At 40.4% G+C, this 22741-nt stretch overlaps 1 protein-coding gene across 1 annotated transcript; it reads right to left on the bottom strand.

Annotated features, from left to right (window-relative positions):
• Positions 1-99: 99 nt before the first annotated feature.
• REST (RE1 silencing transcription factor) lies at positions 100-19723 on the bottom strand. The gene is made up of 4 exons (XM_053463757.1): positions 19564-19723; positions 11273-12166; positions 4963-5046; positions 100-3118 (listed from the first exon to the last, which is right to left on the bottom strand). Exons 2-4 carry the CDS (start codon positions 12156-12158, stop codon positions 1053-1055), a joined length of 3036 nt encoding a protein of 1011 aa, XP_053319732.1. The 5' UTR covers positions 12159-12166; positions 19564-19723; the 3' UTR covers positions 100-1052.
• Positions 19724-22741: the final 3018 nt, after the last annotated feature.

Consider the following 22741-nt stretch of genomic DNA (forward strand, 5'->3'; position numbering starts at 1 on the left):
CTTTTAACTGTTGCCAACTTTCCACTGACTAATTAGTAATCTGTATAGCCCAATGAATCAGTATATATATGAATCATATAGCCCAATTTAAGTTGCAATCAGTTGCAACTTAAAAAAAACATGTGACATGCAGATTTACATGTGTCTAAAATAAGCAGGGTAATGTCAACATACTTTTGACTTTAATGAATATCAAAGAAAAACCACAAAAGCACCTGGATTACAATGCAAATATAGCATACATATAAACTTGGATGTTATAGGTCCATATATAAAGGGTCAAAAGAGCTTTGGCTGTAATCTGAGTTATATACACCAATCTGTGTTTTCATTTCATAAAACGAGTGTATTTAGAGCTAATTTAATTTCAAATTATTATACAATATATGCTTCTAAGTATTGAATAGGAACTATGTACAATATTGAACTGCATAAGTAAAATTTTCAATATAGTTTTTTTTTTTACTTATGTAAAAGCACCACAATTTAGTGCTGCAAAAAAAAACAAACAACCACACACACTCCCTAACTATTAAATAATCAACTTCCCATGAAAAGTGCTCATGTATCAAAATGTAGTTATGTGCTACATGTATTTGACCAGTTCAGAAAACGTTTGTTTCCATTGGCAGCATAATTTTTATATTGACAATCATTTATTCTGAAGTTTCAGTTGCATGCACAATCCAATGTTTAACATATTGTAAATGTCAGGTACACCTTACTCTGCTTGTGGTAAGAAATGTAACGCATTCTCGGTAAGTTGGCACTAGTCAGGTTAACTAAAGACTACAAAGAATACCACTGACATTTATCACCAACTTTAACTATATCTGCTTGTTACAACAGATTTGTAAAAATACTCAACTGATTTGATGACACAACTAAAAAAAAAGGAAGATTGTAAAGTTATGTTAAAAATGTACACAATAAAAATGTAGTCCAAGTGAATTCTGGAGCCCAATTCACAGATAGAAATTGAAAGACATCCTTCCATTAGTTCAGAAAGACCATATAATATTATTTTCATGTAAAGGTTTTGGTTTTTTAATCTATGTCTGACTTTGTGATGCATTTTCAAGATAATAAACATTAACCAAATGACGTTTTAGGTGTTTTGTATATTCTTCTTCCTTTTTGAATGCACGATCACAAAATATACACACAAATTTTTCCTTCAGAATATTTGTTTCAGAAGAATTCAACTCAACAGTAGATTTAGTGTTTTGAGTTTCTTGTACAGAAGGCACACCATTTAATCCAGAGTCATCACTTCTTTCTGACACACTGTCACTTATGTCACTGCCATCATGGCTACTATGTATTCCTTCATCTTCCTCACTACTAGAACCATTGCATTGTGACTCAGAAGCTGGGATACCTTTTGCATCATGGTCCTGTATATTTCCTGAGCAGCATTCTACCAGCGTGCTCTGGTTTCCACTGGATTGATCTGTTTCTTGTTCTTCAGTGTTTAATTCTAAACTGCTGCAGATTTTTGGTTTGTCTGACCCATTTAGTTTTACATTCATTTCTAAGTAGCATGTTTTTTGTCTATTGTCCTTCTCTACTAGTTCTGTGTTTACCATATTACAGGGTTCATCAGTTCTGTCTTCTTCCTCCAGGTCCATGTTTATTTCTAAATTGCCAGTTTCTTTTGACATCTGCTGCTCTCCAACTTCTTCACTTGCATCTAAATCAGGACTTTTTGACATGTCCTTCAATACTTCATATAAGAGTTCCTCTGATGGGTTTCCTCGTTGTTGATCTGTAATGTTTTCCAAATTGCAAGTACTTTGTGGGTCATTACAGGGCTCAGAATGCATGTGTTGTGGTTTATGTCTGTCTGCAATATCAGCTGATAACGTGTCCTGACAGTGAAGAGGCTCTGTAGAATTATCTGCTAGGATAACATCAGAGACTACATTACTGTATGAAGTCTCTTTAATCTGTAAATCACACACTGGGCTGCCAGGACTTGTGATAGAATTCTCGTTATCTTGTACAACAAACTCTTCACTATTTATTGTCAGTAACTCATTTTGTTTGTTACTGACACCTTGAGGAGATGATGGCATGGAAACATCATTGTTGTGGTTGGTGCAATTATCGGTTATAGGCTCTTCAGCTTTGCTATTCATATCTTCCGCACTTGGCTCCTCTGGTTTTGTAGTTGAGCCTTCAACACTTACTTCTACGTGCTCCTGAATAGAAAAACAACCATTATATACACCCACTGGAGGATCAGTTTCATTCACAGGAGGTTGCTCTTTACACGAGTCATTCTTTTCATTATTCTGCTCTGGAATAGTTCTCTTTGATTTGATTTTCTTTTTGTCTGAGCCATGCATACCAGATTTCTTTTGTTTTTTTACAAGTTTGTTTTCCTTATTTTTTTTCACATCTACCTTCTGTCTTTGGGGGAGTTCCATTTTGAGTTCTTTTATAACGACTTCTTGAGATAGCTTGTTTTTTTGCACAGATTTCTTTTTTTTTGTAATGCCAGTTTGTGTAGCATTTGGCCTCACTGAATCAGCAGGTGAAGTAGCCCTTCTTTTACCACATTTAACTCTTGTAGGTATTTCAGGACTGGCATCATCTTGTTCAGGCTTAGTTTGAGATAGTGACCTGCGACCACTTCTGGTTACTTGCCCAATGAGTGTATCAGCAATCTGCTTTTTAGATTTCACACTGTTTTCTTTTTTTTCTACTTTTATAGTCTTGTCAGGTTTCTTTCCTTCTGTCTCCTTTATTTTTGCACTGTCATCAGGGATACTTGTGGTATCATCTAAAACTCCTGCTTCTCCTTTTTTTGTTCTCAATTTAACTTTAGACACGTCCATTGTGATGTCTGAACATCCAGAGTGTCTGGATTTTATATGATATTGCAAGTTGCATTTCTTAGATGCAGCATAATCACATACAGGGCACAGGAACTGTCGTGGATTAACATGTAGTTCTACGTGCTTCTTAAAGTTACTTCGATCAGCCGTCTTGTAATCACAGTGTGGGCATGTTAAAGGCTTTGGTCCATTGTGGACTTGTCTTGCATGACGTGTCACTTCATGCTGATTTGATGCAACATAACTGCACTGCTCACATTTAAATGGTTTTTCACCTACAAAAACAAATCAAACAATCCCTATTAGTAACAACACAAAGATAATTTTGGTTGAAAGTAGGGATGCATCCAACATGAAAATTCTGGACCAAAACCGAAAATGACCCCCCCAACCTTTAAAAAAAAAAAAAAAAACCCACACTTTTATGGAAAGTAACACACCAAAATTGGACAAAATACATTTCAATAACATTAATATATATATATGATTTACAGCAATCACACTCCTATCATGCCCAGGCATACCCAGATTCCAGCATGTACTGGTTGCCTGGGCATGATAGGAGTGTGATTGCGGTTAATAATCATATATAAATTGATATTGTTATTGTATTTTTGTAAGTTTGGTGTGTTACTTACTTTTAAAAAAAGGTTAACACACCAAAATTGGACCAAAAAATCATATATATAATTTCTAACAGCAATCACACTTCTATCATGCCCAGGTAGCCAGTACATGCTAGGAGTGTAATTACAGACTCCCTATGCCATGCTACCCCCCCACACTTAAACATCCATGCTATCACACATACAATACAAACATTAATTCACTCATTCATTCCCTTAATCATGCATACTTGCTCATACACCCTCCCCCACCACTTAACCTGAACTGCAGATCTCTCACTCGCAGACTTCTGCAGGGCCCGGCTGTCCAAGCAACTTCTCTTGTCCCGCCCCCAGGGAAAGAAGGAAGGGAGCAGAGTCATGTGACTTGCATTCACGTGACTCTGCTGAGTTCCTGCTTTTCCTGACCGGTACAAGAGACGCTGCTCGCACACTGTGCAAGCAACGCACAGGTAAGCAGCCTGGCCCCTGCGGACGATTATTTTTTGGCCGTTTATTTTTTTGTTTCTGCATTTTGCCGATAATGCCCTTTTCGGCTGATATATTTCGTCCACCGATATATCGGTGCATCCCTAGTTGAAAGGCATGCATAAAAAAAGTAATAAACTATTTATAACATAACATATGATTTACTCAAGAAATTTTAAGGTGCTTTCCAAAAAATAATTTAAAGAAAGACATAAAAATACAAAAAAAATATAAAAAGCAAAAATGTAACTCACATATAAATCAAAATATGAATAACTATAAACACAGCACAGTTTACAATACAGAATCCATACCCATCTTGTCCATTGAAGGCATTGTGAACAGACAAAACAGAAATCTTTGTTAATGATACAACTTTAGAGAAAAATGTGTTAACTTCAAGTTTAGATAACATGTTAAGATTGAAATACAAATAATCAGTTCATAACACTTAACAGTCACAAATGAAAGTAAAAAAAATATTTAAATAAACATTTATGTAACACAGTGCTGTCATCAAATTAGTAGTAGTAGTAGTAATTAACAATTGTAGCATGTCTTGTGCTTGAACAGGGATCCAAGTGCTAGCTACATTTTCTGAAGGACCGCGAATACTAATGTAAAGTGTCCTATCCTCCAATATTTTAGGTGTCCAAGTTAGGAGACTGTCAGTGGAGGAGAGTACTACTCACCTACTTTGCGGCACACAGTTTTATAGTATTTCATGTGTGAGCTGCAATAGCACAAACCTCGATTTCACATCATCGTGAGACAGTTAATAGATATCAGAAGATTCCCCCCTCTGGCCCATAGGCCCCGCTGCCCGCAATAGAGGGACAGATATGTTGGACAGTGCTAAAAAAATTTGACAGCCCTGTAAAAATTTAAATTCTATGTGTAAGATGTGGAATTAACACTTAAACTGGAATTAAATATATTAAGCAGATTTGTTATATCATTTATCAGTATAGCTTATTTTCACCTAGCCATCATACAAACATCCAAAAAATTTAACAGACACCAACCTGAATGTGTTCGCATATGTCTTGTCAAGTGAGTTTTTTGTGAGCTTGAATAAGGACACATATCGCATTGATAGGGTCGTTCTCCTATAAAACCAAACATACAAAAAAAATATTTATATTTGCGTGTTGTGATTTTTAATTCAAAGTGAAACACCAAAAAGGATATGTGGTTGAAATATATGATGTTCATTTGCTAGCAATGTGGTCAGCACATTAAAAAATAATGTTTTTTCTCTTAAGTGAACCTCATTCAGGCTTCCTTTAAGTCGAAGGCTTACAGTGTCTCCTTTTACAGTGTTGGAATCAAACTGGTAAACTCTAATAATGTACAAAAGCTAGTCCTAATGGAAATCTTTCACGTTTTATGCCTTTAATTTGCATTTTTTCTTTATTTTAAATAAACAAAATGGATGTTCCTTTTATGACATTATTAAATAAATAACCTCAACTGCCTCCTCAAAGTTCTGGAGTTTCTGTCTAAACCAGAATTGCTTAAAAAAGTTTCAAATATTTAAATAAATCCAATTAATGGTTAAATGATATTGGTAAATATTCAAATCCGTTAGTGAAAACTGGTTTGAAAACTGCAAACCATTTTAACTCCGTCAGGGCCAATGATTTTTCTTACCCTAAAGTTCATAGAAATACATGAAAAGTAATACATTTTAGTGCTAGCATATATAAAAACCCCTACATTAGAATAGAAGAAAAAAAGTAATGTTGAATCTCTGCAACACAATATGTGCCACTGCACATATAAACCTATATAAATAAACCTATTTATATTCAGCAACATTTTCTAATTAAAGTAATGCCCAACATGTTCTAGGAGGCCACATCAATGACTTACATAGTACCATATATTGTATTGTTAGTGGTTTCATGTTAGCTACTTTTAGTGGAAAAGGTAAAGGCTGCTGGGCAGATTTTTTAAAGGTTTTTTTTTTATTATCATTTCATAGCTTGTGAGCTGCAGTGCTGTCCTGGACTTCACTGGGCTACCCAAAACCTTTTTTTTTAATCTTCTTTCCCTTCGAAATGTTATTGCTTTTCTAAATTAAGATTCCCCTTCTTCTCCCTCTGATCACTACTGCACTGATTATACTGTGATCAGGAAGCAGAGCTCCATTCTCTGATTGATGACCACAGTAACTGATCAGGCAGCAGAGGGAGTACCCAGAAATCCCAGCAGGGATTAAACATAAATGTCGTTCCTATGACAGAAGTTAAGAGTTTTATTTACCACAGAAATTCTTAAGGACCAGGGCTATTGTACAGCTACAAAATTACAGCCATTTTTGTTATTTTACAACATTTTCTTCAACACCATTTCCCTTTCCTCAATTAGTTCTCTCCCACAATATATTATATACACATACACAATATTTGTTAGAAATGAAATGTTAAAAACCACTTCTTCTAAAAGCATTTCTTCTACAGGACATTTACCAGCATCCCCCCATGTAGGGAAATAACCAATAAGAACTATGCATATGGGGTATCAGGGCCCTTGAACACTATACTATATTATATAGTATATATCAGGGCTCGACAAATCCCAGGCGCCAGGTCGCCATGGCGACAGAGAATTTTGTCCTGGCGCCTAGGTGTTTGTCAGCCTCTTACAGCCACTCCGAGCCCGCCCCCGAGCCTGTGATCACTCCCACGGAGTGATCCTGTAAGCTGAAAACGCGGTTGCAGGAAAACCAGCAATCGTGTTTTCAGCTGCCACAGGCAGCTTTAGGGAAGGGGGTTGTGTGTGGACCCAACACCCCCCAGCTGCCTGATCGCTCCATGAGAGCGACAGTGCAGCGTTAACCCCTTCAATGCCGAATTTTAGGGGTTAATTCCCCCCCGTTTTGTAGGGGTCTCTGCTGCTGGTGGTCTGCCTGGAAGCCCAGGCAGACCAGCAACAGCAAAAACGAGCCCCCACAAGCCCTTTGATGACTGCTGTAGGCATGAAAGCCTACAGCAGTCATCAAAGAGACTCCCCCTGCAATGGCTGGTCTACAGACCAGCAATTGCGTCCCAGCTGCCAGAGGCAGCTTCAAGGACAGGGGGAGAGGGTTCTTCGATCTCCACACGAGTGTGGAGACCAGCCCCAACCCTCCACTGCTGGCTCCACTAGCAACAGCAAAAACGAGCCCCCACACACTCTTTGATGACTTCTGTAGGCATGGAAGCCTACAGCAGTCAAAGAGACTCCGCCCCCCTGCAATGGCTGGTCTATAGACCATCAATTGCATCCCAGCTGCCAGAGGCAGCTTCAGGGACAGGGGGTTCTTCGGTCTCCACACGAGTGTGGAGACCAGCCCCAACCCTCCACTGCTGCCTGATCGCTCCATGAGAGCCCCCAGTGAAAGTACTGGCAGTAGAGGAGGATGTCTGCGCGTATCACACCTACGGCTACCGGCTGAGAGAGAGAATGATCCGGGTCCCCTGCAGCAGCGCGGCGGATCCTCCTCTCTGGCAGCCGGCGAACGTTGCACAATGCGCGCAGACCACCTCTGCTGTGCTGGCCGATACTTCCACCGGGGCTTCTATGGTGAAGCACCGGAAGTAGGGATGGACCGATATAATCGGTGGCTGAAATGTATCGGCCGAAAATATCATTATCGGCAAAATGCCGAAATTAGAAAAAAAAAACCACCGAAAGTAATCATCCTCAGGGGCCCTGCCTCTGCCCTCTGTGTTGCTCAGCTGCGTCTCTTGCTCCGTTGAGAGGACGCAGGAACCCAGCGGAGTCACGTGAATTTGTGTCACCTCACGTGACTCCTCCCCATTCCTGTTCCCCTGGGCAGGTCAAGAGAAGTTCAAACAGACGGTGAGCAACGCAGAGGGAGACAGCGGCCCCTGCGTAAGTCTGCAAGCGGCACCGGAAGATCTGCAGTTCAGGTAAGGGTGGGGGAGGGTATAGGAATGAGTATACGTGAATGAAGGAAGGAATGTTTGTGATGAATGAATATGCATGTGATAGCATGGATGTATTAGTAGGGGGCAGGGCACAGGGAGGCTGTAGGTTGTGTGCATGTATTGGCTGCTTGTGCATGATAGGAGTGTCATTGTTGTATTAAATATATATGATTACTAACAGCAATCAGACTCCTATCATGCCCAGATTCCAGCATGTACTGGTGGACTTGGCATAATAGGAGTGTGATTACTGTTAGTAATCATATACATTTAACATAGCAATGACATTCCTATCATGCACAAGCAGCCACAGTAGCAAAAGCTAGCAGAAATTACACTTCTATCATGCCCAGGTTCAAGGATGAGTGTGATTGATGTTAGCAGTTGCTGTTAGCAATCATACTCTTATAATGCTCAGACAGTCAGTACGTGCTGGACTCTGGGCTTGATAGGACTGTTTGATAGGACATGAACCTTTATTGGAAGCTCTAGATTGCTTTTGGGAGAGGATCACGCTCCTATCCAGCCTAGGTTCCAGCATGTACTGGCTGATGTACTAGCAGTTAACATCAATCACACTCATAATTTTGCCCAGGCAGCCAGTACATGCTGGACTCTGGGCATGATAGGAGTGTCATCCTATCCCACAAGCCTATCCCCACATATCATATACATGGTGTCATTTTCGGTATAGGCCAAGTGCATCCTGAATTTTCTGTCCAGAATTTTCATTTCGGTGCATCCCTAACCGGAAAGTCACGTCACAGAAGGTCACGTCCATCATAGAAACCACGGCGGAAGTGGCAGAGGCACAGTAGCATCGCACAGACACCCCCCACCGGCTGTCAGAGAGGAGGATCCGGGTCCCCTGCAGCTCTGCGGGGGATCTGGATCTTACTGTTATTATCCGACCTCTATTTGAGGTAGGATTATAAAACAAGGGGTATTTTTCAGAGCATCTGAAAAAACCCTAATTTTATAATCCTTTAAATAGATTCAACTAATCGATAATGAAATCCGTTGGCAACGTTTTTCATTATCGATTAGTTGTTGCAGCCATATATATATATATATATATATATATATATATATATATATACACACACATATACACACACACACACCGTATTTGCTCGATTATAAGACAAGGTTTTTTCAGAGCAAATGCTCTGAAAAATACCGTCTTATATTCAAGGTCGTCTTATAATTGGACCTCAAAATGAGGTCTCACGATAAGACCTGGGGACCTGGATCCTCCTCTCTGGCAACCTCCGCTGCTGCTGTCACTTCCTCTGGGACTTCTAAGCCGTAGCACCAGCATCACATGACCCTCCGGTGCTCAGTCATGCCATGGCGGAACTAATGGGCAGCGGAGGTTTTCTACACACATCACGCAGACATCCACTGGCTGCCCCCACTAGACACCAGGGAGTAGCATATAGGGGGTATAAGGCATTTCTGGAGGCAGAGTGGCATATAGGGGGGTATAAGGCATACCTGGGGCAGTGGCATATAGGGAGGTATAAGGCATTTCTGGGGGGCAGAGTGGCAAATAAAATAAAAACAAAAAAATCATTTTTCTCAATCAGTTTTTATTAAATCTGAAAAAAAATTTACATTAATATTTACTAGTAAAACTTTTCAAATTGGAAGGGGTCATCTTATAATTGAGCAAATACGGTGTCTATATCAATTTAATAACACTATTAGACAGGGTATAAAGTGTTAGGAATGTTTTCATATTTCGAACATTTAAAGCTAATTTTTTTATTTTTAGCTCTGCTCTCATGAAGTAGTGTGACAAAATATTTTAACTACCATCAAGATACTCTTGGGAACCTTGTTGACTACAGGAATAACTGTTGTAATTTAATTTTTTCTTTTAATATGTTTTTTTTCAAAGAGCTTATTGCAGTTTCTCTGCAGATTAAAAAGTTATCAGAAAGCAATTCTACAGCACGTGTGATCAGACAGGGGTCATCAGAGGCCACGACACACTGCTTTCTGCAGCATTAGCTTCTGTTGTATTTTAACACTTTCACTGTGGCTGACACTCAGGCCCAGACTGGCCATCGGGCATCGGGCCGCGGCAGGGCCGGATTGACTTAGGAGCTGATGGAGCTGCAGCCCCAGGCTCCTACTTTAAAATAGGCCCAGTTAGGACCGGACTGACTGCCTCTACGGCCGCATTAATGCAGGGCACAAGGGGCACCTGCCCCTTAAGCCCGCCGCAACTGCGACCGCCACTCTAAGGGTCCGGGAAGCCCCCACCAGGGCCGGCCTTACGAGTGTGCGGCCGCACAGGGTTTAAATTAAAACATCGGGGTTTTTTTTGTTTTGTTTTTTTTTTTTTACTTTATTTAACATCCTCCATGTTAAATAAAGGTTTTTTTTAAACTTTATTTAACATGGAGGATGTTAAATAAAGTTTAAAAAAAAAAAAACCCCGATGTTTTAATTTAAGCCCTGTGCGGCCGCAGACCCCTAAGGCCGGCCCTGGGGGGGCTTCCCGGCCCCTTAGAGTGGCGGACCCGGTCGCAGTTGTGGCGGGCTTAAGGGGCCCTGCGTTAATGAGGCCGCATAGGCCCAGTCAGTCCGGGGCTGACTGGGCCTATTTTAAGGTAGGGGCCTGGAGCTGCAGCTCCATCAGCCCCTAAGTCAATCCGGCCCCGCCGCGGGCCCGGTCGCAGTTGCAGATTGCTCCGGCAACAAGGTAAGTAGGGTGAGGGAGGGGGTTGCAGTGAGAAGGGGCAGAGGGGGGGTTAGATAGTGAGAAATGGGGAGAGGGGATAGATAGTGAGAGGGGGTACATATTGAGAAGTGGGTACATAGTGAAAAGGGGGAACATAGTGAAAAAGGGCAGATAGGATGGGGAGAGGGGGTAGCGTGAATGCGTATGAGAATGAAGAAATGTGTGGATGAATTGTGTGAATGCGTATGACAATTAATGAATTCATGTGTGGATGAATTACTTGAATGATTTGTGAGACTGCATTAATGATTTGTGTGAATGAGTGAGTAAATGCAAAGATGGTACATGAATAAATAAATAAAAATGGGCTGCTCAGGCTTAAATGCCCGGGCCTATTTTTTGTCCCAGTCCGGGCCTGCTGACACTTATACCAAAGCAGCACCAAATTTTAACCCATGGCATACCAGGTACTTCAATGGTCCTATAGGACCACTTTATTCAGGATATCGGTGGCATGCCCATTTGGCACTCCTACTGAACACAGTGGGAGTACTTTCCTCCTTGCCTGCTCTCAGTTACGAAACACACATTAAAAGTACCTTAAGTATCACTTCGAAGACATCATGAAAACCTAGATTACATATTTCAACAGTTAGTGGGAAGTTTGTAAAAACATTCTTGAAAGTGTTGAAACAATTGTCTTACCTGTATGTGTTCTTATATGCTGGATATAATTATTTTTACGGTCAGAAAAATAGGAGCACTGTGAGCATGTATAGACTATCCTTGGAAAATGATTACGGAGATGTTTTTTCCAATGGTACTCACTGACCGTTGTATAGGTGCATATAGTGCACTTATATACTCTCTCATTTTCACCAACTTTGTTGTGATGCTTCAAGTGAGCCAGATAGTGATCAAATCTGTTGGTGTTATAACCACATCTATCACAACGTATAGGGCCTTTGGAGAAATCAGCATCATCTGGCATGCAAGAATCGGATTCCTTAGGATGTGTATCTTTAGGAGTGTCATCAATGTAAGGCTTAGCACTATGGGACTTAATATGAAGAACAAACTCCTCCTCATTTTCTGCCCTGTATTGACAAGGTTTACATCGAAATGGCTTGCTTTTAAGACACTTATTTTTATCTTCTGTAGCTGTAGGAGTATCAGCATCCTTTTCTAGGTCAGCACCAAATCCTTCAGTTGCAACAGCCAACGGGATGTCACATTCCTTATCTTTTGGCTGGTCAGGGGTTTCCATCTCCATGATCTGAAAGGCTCCCGAATCATTTTCTGTGTTATTTGAATCTTCAACCCTTTCGCTGTCACTGTCAGAAAAACTATTGTCGTTAACAGTTGTTAACTCTGCCATCTGCCTTTCTTCTTCCATGATGTAATCGCAGCAGTTGCTACTAACCTCACCTGTTAGAGCCACATTGGCTAACATGATCAGGCGAGGGGCTGCCATATCAGCTTTAGAAAGGTCATGTAAACCATACATATCTCCATCCAGTGAAATACCAAAATTGCCATTGCTGCAGAACGGGTTGCTGCCAGTTGTTTGACTAACCATCTGAGTAGCCATGGCGAGAACTGCAAAGAAAAAAAAAAATATATATATATATATTTCTGAAGAAGCAAGAACATATTGCGTCTAAGAATGTAAGCTAGCGCGCAAAGCACTTTTTTCCAATGTAAATGTTTGCCTTGTTGTGTGAATGCTAATTTTGTCATACTCCTTGAATATTTGCAAGTGCTGCGTAAATTGTTGGCTCTATACAAATAATACTTTTTCAGAGTTCATTAGTTATGTACTAAAGGAAGATGGCACCTTAAATTTGAAATTAATAACAATGCGTTTACAAACAACCTCAAAACGTAAACAGACATCTTAATACAAATAAGGTTTAAATTATTCTTAAAACTGATGTAGCAATTCTCTTTGGTTCTATTCATGTTGACACATTCTAATTAAACACTTTCAAAAAGAATGGATATATGTTAATAGATCAACAACCTAAAATAAGAGAAGATAGTTTTCACACATGTGGAAAGACTGGTGTAAGAAAATGACATTGATATTGTTGTAAAACGTAAGATCCTCAAAACAAAGAGCAAAGAAATAGGAGAGGCACAGAAAACGTAAACAAAAGCATAGTAAAAGGTGAGCCAGATATCTTGCCTGTAAAAAAAATTAAACCTATCCAAGAAACAAACACTTCAAGCAAAAGAGCAACAATCAAGACTGGGGGAGGACTGCTAGCAGCATGGAGGATGCAAAAAAATAGGAGAGTTCACAGCAGGGAGAGAAAGATAAAAAGGTTAAAAATGCAAGAATTACTTAATTAACAACAATATCACTGCCAGGCCGTGAAAAACAAATTACAAAGAGACATAAAAAGCTAAGATCTATTTTACATCGTAAGCTCTGTGAACCTCTTTGATTCAGATAAGTAAGGAAACGCAGAATCACAGTGGCAGACATGTTTCTTAAGCTCATCAATGGCTAATAACTTTAAAATGATAACTGTATTCTGGAAACGGCTTTGTTCAGTTTTTAGCTTTGCTGTTAGCTTAATAGATTGCTTGGAAATTTTAAAAATCCATATTATGATCCCTGTTAAACTTCTGAATATGTGGATTCAAAACTTTCAAATTAATATTGAAAAAAGTATATGGGCAGACAAGAAGTCAAGAATTTCAAAGAAAACTCTTTATGCTAGTAAAGGTAAGGGGGGCTGAATGTCCCCAGTCTAGGGAGATATGTCCAGGCTAGTATGCGGATGCATATCCTGAAGCTACAACATAAGATCTGTAACAGAGAAAGTTGGTTTCAAATTGAACAAGAATTGACTGGAATGTCAAACCTTGAATGTCTATTATGGCTGCACCACCATAAGTTAAAATCAATTATAAATGCCCTCCCTTTCCCTCTTAAAAGTTTAATAGAATTCTGGTCTTCTTGTAAGTATCGATTAAGTATCCATTAGAAACTCTTCAATACAATATTTCTCAATTACATCTTGGAAAATGGCTTAACTTTAGGAATAAGAGAATTAAGGATATCATGATCATAAAAAAAATAAAATCTTTCTCACAACTTTCCAAAGAATTTAATATTGGCAATTCGGAAGTTTTCAAAGTTTTGCGGATCGGGTATTGGTATTTACGTTCTCACATATTCAATGAGAGTAAATCAGCTTTGGGCCAAAAGATTATGGGCATGTTTTCTACAGAGGTAATTCCTAATTGTTTGAAAAAATGGTATATTAGAAGACCTAGAAAAGCCACATGTTAGTACTGCCTTGTGCTCTTGGCAACAGGATCTTAGACTTCAAATTGATTATAATCTCTGGGTTGGTAGCCTGACTGAATATAAGATCATGCTACGATGATGATGATTTGTAGGTAGATTTCATTGTTGAAAGCAAAATAGTTATGTGTGAGGATGAATTTTATCAGTTCTGTGATGAAATCTACCTACAAATCATGGGGACGGCTATGGGGACGAAGATGGCACCTCAATATGCCAACCTTTTCATGGCTGACCTAGAACAGAGATTCCTTGAAACACAAGACACCAAACCACACAAATATTACAGATACATCGACGACATCTTCATCATTTGGACCGAAAGCGAGGAAAAACTGAAACAATTCCATGCCTCTTTTAACTAATTTCACCCGTCAATTAAACTAAAAACGGAGTACTCCACAAAATCCGTAAACTTTCTGGACACTACAGTAAGATGTAACAATGGAACAACCCACACCTCTCTTTACAGAAAACCCACAGACAGATGCAGCTATCTCCACAAATCCAGCTTTCACCCCTCCCATACTAAGCGGGGCATCATCTACAGCCAAGCAACCAGGTACCATCGAATATGCTCCGACCCCAACGACCGCACCCTGCATCTAAACAACCTCTCCAAATCTATGAAACAGAAAGGCTACCAATCAAAAACTATCAACAAACAAATCAACTCTGCTCTCAAAGTTCCACGCACACACCTGCTACAATATAGAGAAAAAAGAATCTCTACACGTGTACCACTTGTAGTCACCTATAACCCAGCGCTTGAAGAAATCCGGAAAGCCATCAAAGACCTACAGCCAATGCTAGCAGAAGATGAGACACTAAAAAACATCTTCCCTGAAACCCCCATTTTGGCCTTCAGACAACCCCCAAACCTGCAACAAAAATTAATTAACCGGAAACTACCCATCGACAGAATTAATAAAGAAAAAGGGACCACACCGTGCAAAAGGCCCCGCTGCAAACTGTGCCAACACATATGCACAGACAACATAGCCACCCACAACAGCAAGACCTACAGTATTAAAGGATCATATACTTGCACATCTAGCAATGTAGTGTATATGATACAATGCACTAAATGTGACCTAGGATGCTACATTGGAGAAACCAGCCAGCAATTAAATGGAAGAATGAACATGCACAGACATTCCATTAAACACAACAAGGAAAATTCCTACTGCACCCCTGTGGGACACCATTTCACGCAAAATGACCATTCTGTCAAGGACCTAAAAATCAAAGTACTGAAAGGGGACTTCAGTAATACCAAAGAAAGACAAACATTTGAAGTCAGAATGATTCAACTATTCAACAGCAAGAATAGAGGACTCAATATCGATTTGGGTTTCCTGTCCCACTACACAGGTTTTACATAACCCCCCCACCTGCTATATGTACTGTATTTTTAGTGCACCATGTTCATCTATATGTACCTGTATATATGACAACATGTGTACACATATACATTCCCATCCCATTCTCATATTCATCACTGCATTCCTATTCCCTATATGTGAGCACTACCATCTTATGGTTTTTTTTTTTTTGTTAATTTATCTTCAGCAGTGCTAAAACCCCCCCTCCAAATTCCCTACTCAGAACATTTATGACCCTCTGGAGGGACACATACTTTTACAACATCTCACCCTCCCTTATCAGATCGGGGTAGTAAGCACCCCCCCCTCTCCTGCCACACTACATTGAATTCTATGTGTCATTTTGCTCAGATATGCTTTAGACTTTAGACTAGATAAGCTTGTCATTCTAAAATTCTGTTAGTCCAATAAAAAAGGTATTATCACAAGATACTTATTCCATCTGTTATTTGAGATTGACACCACTGGACTAATACGGCTACAACCTCTACTCTACTACTAAATGAACAATGGTAGAGTAACCCTCACTGATAGATCTACTTAAGACAGGATGACTTACCAAACCATAGGATAGAGCAGTCCCTGCCTTATTATAGGTCTCCAGAGAAGGACTGAAATAGCTTGATAGCCTCTTTCAGATTTAAATACACATCGGACCCATAAGTATGAGCATCTGCTATTTTATAAGGGCATAAATTGCCCCTAATATTCTACACTGTTTGTTCTTATTTTTGTACTTTGGGGCAAAAAGGGGTTTTAGTGTATTTGGGCACCTCTTTTTAATTTTTTGTAAAAAATATTTTTATATTTTACTGACTCCCTGCACAGGTGACCCTGCTTATTGTTTTGGTGTTGCTGAATGCCTTGATATGGAGGAGTTGCAGCAACACTGGCTGAGCAAAAACAGTGACCGCTGACCGTTTTCTAAGCTCATTTGACACATGATGTGCCAGACACATTTATTGTTAATGGTATGTTTTTCCATGACACATTTGGTACTTCAATTGTCACAAACCTAGTAGCAACACTGACCTATGGACTAGGAATGTGTCCATGTGTATGGTATACACAATGAAAAGAGTGCCCTAGAAAACCAAAACACCCTACCTCAGGGCTCCACTCACAGGCTGACTTCAGCACTAAACATATACAAACTGACACTATAGTATCTGGTGAATCCATGGAAAAAGATAAGCCTATGCCTTTGGGGGGGGGGCATGGAGGCAAGTGTCTTGCATTACATGACCCTGCTGGCAGCCTCACTGCACCAGCTACACCACACCACGGCAGGAAAGCATAAGGTGCCGGACACACAAGGGCAACTCTACAAAATCCTGGGCCACAGGAAGCGGTTTCTTGTCGAGCCCTGGACTACCTTATTCGTAGAGTTAAGATATAATAAGATAAGTATGCACTATTTTTTTTTTCAACTGCACTAAAATGAAAAGGGTATGGTTTGATAATGAATAGAGACTTAACCCAGCATTTAAGTAAACTATACTTAATAAACTCTTTGAAACACACATGCAGAATGCTGAAATAACTACTACTGCAGAGAGATCTTCTTTCCAAAATACAGCCGTCTGAATTGTTAGTTTAATAATGTTAGCAGGGAAACCAGACATACCGTACCACACTTTAGAAAACTAGACCCATAAAATAAGTTTCACCCATTTACCATTATACAGCAGTTAAACAATACAGATCAAGCTACAAGTCATGTACGGACTTATTTAATTTTAAAGTGTGTTTCTGTCTACACACAGACATATATATATATATATATATATATATATATATATATATATATATATCCTTCTTGCTGCTAAAACTAAAGGATAATCATCCCTTCTCATACTCTTGGACGTCTCTACAGCCTTTGACAAGGTTTACCACCACCTGTTTCTGCAGACCATTCACTTTTATGGCATGCATGACAACTCTCTCCTGGCTCAAATCACACCCCCTCTGATCACATCTTTTGTGTCCCATTTCCTTACCCACATAACCACCATATCCTAATTCCACAATACCTAACATCTCTATCGCTGTTAAAAACTCCACAATACATCCAACAGATCAAGTTTGCTGCCTTTGGTGGTCACTGACCAAATCCTCCTGCCCTCACCTAAGAAACATCTCAAATCAGTCCCCCCCCCCCTAATACTGATTGCCTAGTTATATCCTATCTGTATTACTGCAACTCCTTACTAACTGGTCTTCCGCTCTACTGCCTTTCACCGCTCCAGTTCATCCTGAATCCCATCGCTCTTCATCTGCTGCCTCACTGTGTTAGTCACTCCATTGACTCCCTTTATCCTCAAAAATGACCTACAGAACCCCTTATAACTCTGATGTCATTTCCAAATACTGTTGTACCCACCCTCTTTATTCCAACCTTGACTTACCATTATCACCTCTCCCCACCTATGGTACATATTTTGTTGGTCCAATGAAATATGAATAAGGTGCATATGTGTTCTGCGTTTACTAGTGCTATTCAGATTTTAGAATTTTGGCTTGTAAGTAAGACCGTGTGTATTATGCACATAGCGATTACCTAAATCATTACCTAAAGTCATTCATCACAAAAATGGCGAAATGGGATTGAAATAAAACACTTATTTCAATCCAACAGGGATTTCTGTAACTAATGCATACACACTTTGAAATCTTAACACATCCCAGTACAAAGAAAACAGTCTGCTTCCATCACAAAAACTACAAAACACATCTGTTTAATTGTAACCTAACATCCTAGAATTCCCTCTGGCAAGAAGCATTCGATCTGCAAGTGTTTCTGGTTTCCTGCTCTGTCTAAAAACAGAGGGTCTGCTTGAAGAAAGTTGTGATCTAAGCTCTGAAGTTTGGGAAAAACCACGCCCATCCCCATTCGCAGCGCCACTCTCCTCTCCAAACTTTCAAGTTTCGACTGGGAGGAGTCAAGAATTTATGAAGGGATTATTATTTTTTTGTTTTGAGGGGTGGCACCTTCGTTTGATACAGATAAACTCTACTAATTTCCAAAAAAAAATAATGTTTACAGATTCCAGAAAAAGAGGAGAACAATTAAACGCATAATATTATATTCAGGGAAGACCATCGTGTTAACGGCGAAACAAATAATAATAATAAGCAAAACAAATAAGCCTTTGAGCAGAATAAATGTCTATTCTATGAGACGGCAGCTGAGGAAACAGCTGAGGGGCGAAAGAAAAGAGCTGACAACACACATAGCGATGCAGCGAAGATCGCTGTCCAGCTTCAGTACTGAGGCCTGGGTATGGTGTGTGCGAAAAAATACACCCCCCTCCCCTCCACACCACACCACACCACACCAAATTACAAATGGTGGTAACAGTATCCACGCATGGCATAAACGGCATTACAGATGGAAAACGTATTGCATTAAAAATATATAAAAAATGCAGCGGATTCGAGGTGAAGTTTTCTTGGCCCTGAAAAATTACATAGAGCAACAGGGTAATGTAAACAAGCGTCTGTAATAACGATGCGTTCGAACGTAATTTAAACGTAAACGATGAACTGCTCTGCTGTCACGGGGGTAGATTCGGGATACATTACTCAAGGCAACTCCCTCCCCCACAGCGGAGGTACAACAGACAACAAACACCATAATCATAAGCAATGATCAGCACCCAGGAGGGCGGGAGAGCCCCCGCTGTACTTTATGGGGATAATCAGCGCGTCTCATTGCGTGTTTCCCTTGTAATAATACACAAATGTTTTACACAACCTCGATCATGAATATAAAACTACGTTAAGCAAATTACAAAAAGGGGATACACAGATGGAGCGAATGCAATCTACGTTATTAAACTAACTTCCATTACCCTAATCCTTATACATAAATTGTAACAACATAGGGAGGATTGCAAATAACAGCTCCTCTGTGCAGACAGACGCCTGCACCAGAAGTGGTGGAGATCAGCCCTGGACAGCGCCTCTCGCACGCATGCATGCACACACACACACGCGCACACACACACACACAAACTCCTGAAACAAAACTTGTATGTCATCAAGGTTAGAACAAACAGCACATTTCCCCCCCCAATCAGCATCGTGGAGACCGGATGATTCGATACACAGAAAGCCCAGTGATGAGTATTGCTCAGAAGCCACTCAAACTCAAGGATGGCCCGAGTCACTCGCCGAAGCAAGTTGAAGTTTACTGTAGACCTCAGCACTCCCTCCCACCAAAGTCTCTACACCTCCATGTCCGGACGTAGCTTTCAATAAAACTCCGATCACTTCATAAAAGCACTTACCTACTCCTCTTTTTAGCTCTCTCGCTCAATAATTACAGACCATCAATGTATTTGAACTGGTCCCTGAGCATTTACCGATTGATCGTCAAGAGTTCGGAGCCGTCGCTTACAAAACTGTACTCGCATTCCAACACACGCAGCTACCGCTCCCCCTCCCCCTCTGTGCAAGCATCGGGAGCGAGCACGTCGCGGTGTACTAGGTTCCGAGCTGGCCAGTGAGCGCGCACTCGACGCAACATGCTTCCTGCTGTTCTTTGTTTGCCGTGTCATCACATTTTAGTTCGCGCGTTCTCGATGGGCAGTCGTGTATTTCTTTAGTGGCGGTGTTAAGACAAGGCCACGTCTAGCCTTTTGAGTAAAGTGTGACTAAAACATTACCACAGCCATAAAAGGGGGGTTTGAAACCTTTCAATGAGTGCTAATTACGTTCCTCTATTGTACGAAAACATGTGGAAAGGAGAACCAAATAAAAGGCATCCTACCATGAAGAGGTCTTTGGAAGGTACCCTTCAGGGTCGTCTTTTTGTTTGTTTCTATATAGTACAATGCGCTAAACACACATTCAAATAAATGTATACATTGTTTTCTAGTTGTCTATAAGAAGCATCCTTAATCTGTTATAGGGCACAGTGTAGTAAGTGTTATATGCTCTTTATAGTGGTGTAATTGGCTTTCCTCCTCATCTTAGCCTTTTAAAGGGCTGCTGAATCTAATCAGCTTCCAGAAAAAAAGATAACTACTCACAAAGACTAAATATTCAAATCCGGAGAACTGGAGGTTTAAGTGGCAGTTCCATGGAAAAATAAATATTTTTCTTTGAATCTTAAATACAGTGTTGCACACAGTAATGTAGTTTGACATCAAACACACTTTATCTGTAGCCCTGGAGACTGTCACTAGACTGATCTTTTTTGGTGACTTTTCACACTGAGCTGATTCTCAATGCTAATGAAGTAATTTCTTAATCCTTTCTTTCATATATTTTCATTAGTCAGAGTGTCCTACTGAGTGTCTGACATAGGGTGACAACATTTCCTAACTGACATTCAGGGACACTTTGACAAGTGAATTGCATCGGTTATGCTTGGGACTGGCGAAATTGTATTTGCCAGTGCATTTTTCAGTATGTATGCAATCATTGGTTACAAAAACATAAATTACTAACCATATATAATAAACTGCAAAAAAAATACATTATAAGTAAAAATATATTGGTGTAAATATATTCCTGAAAATACAATTCTAACAATACAGTAAATTATAAGTATAATCTTACACAAAACAGTGTTGTGTGCACTCCAACTTTCACCACACCAGCTGCACCTTCCCTCTCGTTGTCTCAACCAGAAATATAAAAAACACATATTCAATCAATTTAATATAGTACACTTTATACACCCAAGTGTTAAAAATGAAAAAAATGGCACCTTACAGATTCCAAACGTAAAACTCCATATATATATATATATATATATATATATATATATATATATATAAAAGACAAAAAATAAAAAACACAATATAGTGTTTTAACATAACAATTATTTCAATTAAATGTGAACAATGGCAACTCACTATTTTGTTGAGCAGTTTAGGGTTGCTGTGCGAAATGCTCTCATAGGGCTGCAGATTCGCGTATAAATAAATAACTAGGAAATAAAATAAACAAAAATAAAAAAAGAATTAAAAAGTCTCTCAAAGTCCACTCAGCTCCTCCTTATACAACAAGTTTCACCCTCTAACTGGGCTTTTTCAAGTATCCTAAATTGACTATAATCTATTGCAACTAGGAATGCACCGAAATATCGGTGGCCACAACATAGCGGCCGAAAGTGGCATTATGGGCAAAATGCCGAAATAAAAAAAAAACGTGGACAATTTCTGCTGCTTACCTGTGCGTTGCTCGTACACACTGTACGAGCAGCGGCTCTTGTTCCACCCAGCGGAAGCAGGAACCCAGCAGAGTCACAGGAATTTACGTCACGTCACATGACCCTGCTTCGTTTCGGTTTCGGCCAAGTGCATCCTGAATTTTCAGTTTCGGTCCAGCATTTTCATCTTGGTGCATCCCTTATTGCAACTGTGTCCCAAAAACACCATCCCAGTGCCAGATTTGTCCCAAAAAACAGATTCACAGCATTTTTTTCACAAAAAACAGTGTCCTAGTGCCAACCCTGTCCCCTAACAGCTTCCCATTGACAACTTTGTCCAAAAACCAGCTTCTCAATGGCCACCTTGTCTCAAAAACAACTTCCCAGTACCAACCTTGTCCCCTAAACAGCTTCCCAGTGCCAACCTTGTCCAAAAAACGTAGCTTCCTAGTGCCAGCATTGTCTCGAAAAAGCTTCTCAGTGCCAACATTGTCCCCTAAGAGCTTCCCATTCCCAGCTTTCTTTAAAACAAAAAACAGCTTCCCAGTGCCATCATTGTCCCAAAAAACTTCCCAGTGTCAATCTTGTCCCCTAACAGCTTCCCAGTGGCAACCTTGTCCCCACCCTAGTTCACCAATTTACCTGGCTGAGCCTCACTTGTTTCCTCCATGCAACCTGTCATCTTGCTGGCTTAGCGGCTCCAGCTATATAATAATCTTTGCGGGCAGGCCCAATTCTTTTTTACGTCCATCTGAAAATGAATTGAGCCCGTCTGCTCAATCATTTTTAACGTAAAGTGTCACCCTAGTCTCAAAGCCATTCTGTTGTTTACTACAAGAGAGTATGCCTACCTTTTAACATTTCCGGATTTTTAAATCCGGCGCCAGACCTAACCCTGCCCCCTAGATCAACGTTACCACTGCAGCTCCAGCCAGCCGTCCTGACCACGCCTCCAGCTACGCGGCAACGTCACACCCCGTCTTCGCACTGAGCACCATTCATGTGCTGGGAGCGGGTAAGTAACTGTCTCTGGGGGTCTCTACCTTGGCTGGCAGTCCCGGAGACCCCAGGAGAAACCCTCGCGTCTCCACGTCACCGAACAGACACCCGATTGCCGGCATCTGAGGCATGAGTCCCAGACCCCGATGCCCGTCGCACAAGGGCATTCGCCCGCCCGTGCCTGCCGGGACCCAAGGCAGTAACAACAGCAACACCAGCCCCCGTATGACGTCATATGTCGGCGCTCAGCAGTGAAGCCGCGCGTACCACAGGACTGCAGGGTAAGTGACCAAAGGGAGTAGGGAGAG

Source organism: Spea bombifrons, chromosome 1 (genome assembly GCF_027358695.1).
Source record: "Spea bombifrons isolate aSpeBom1 chromosome 1, aSpeBom1.2.pri, whole genome shotgun sequence".
NCBI lineage: Eukaryota > Metazoa > Chordata > Amphibia > Anura > Pelobatidae > Spea > Spea bombifrons.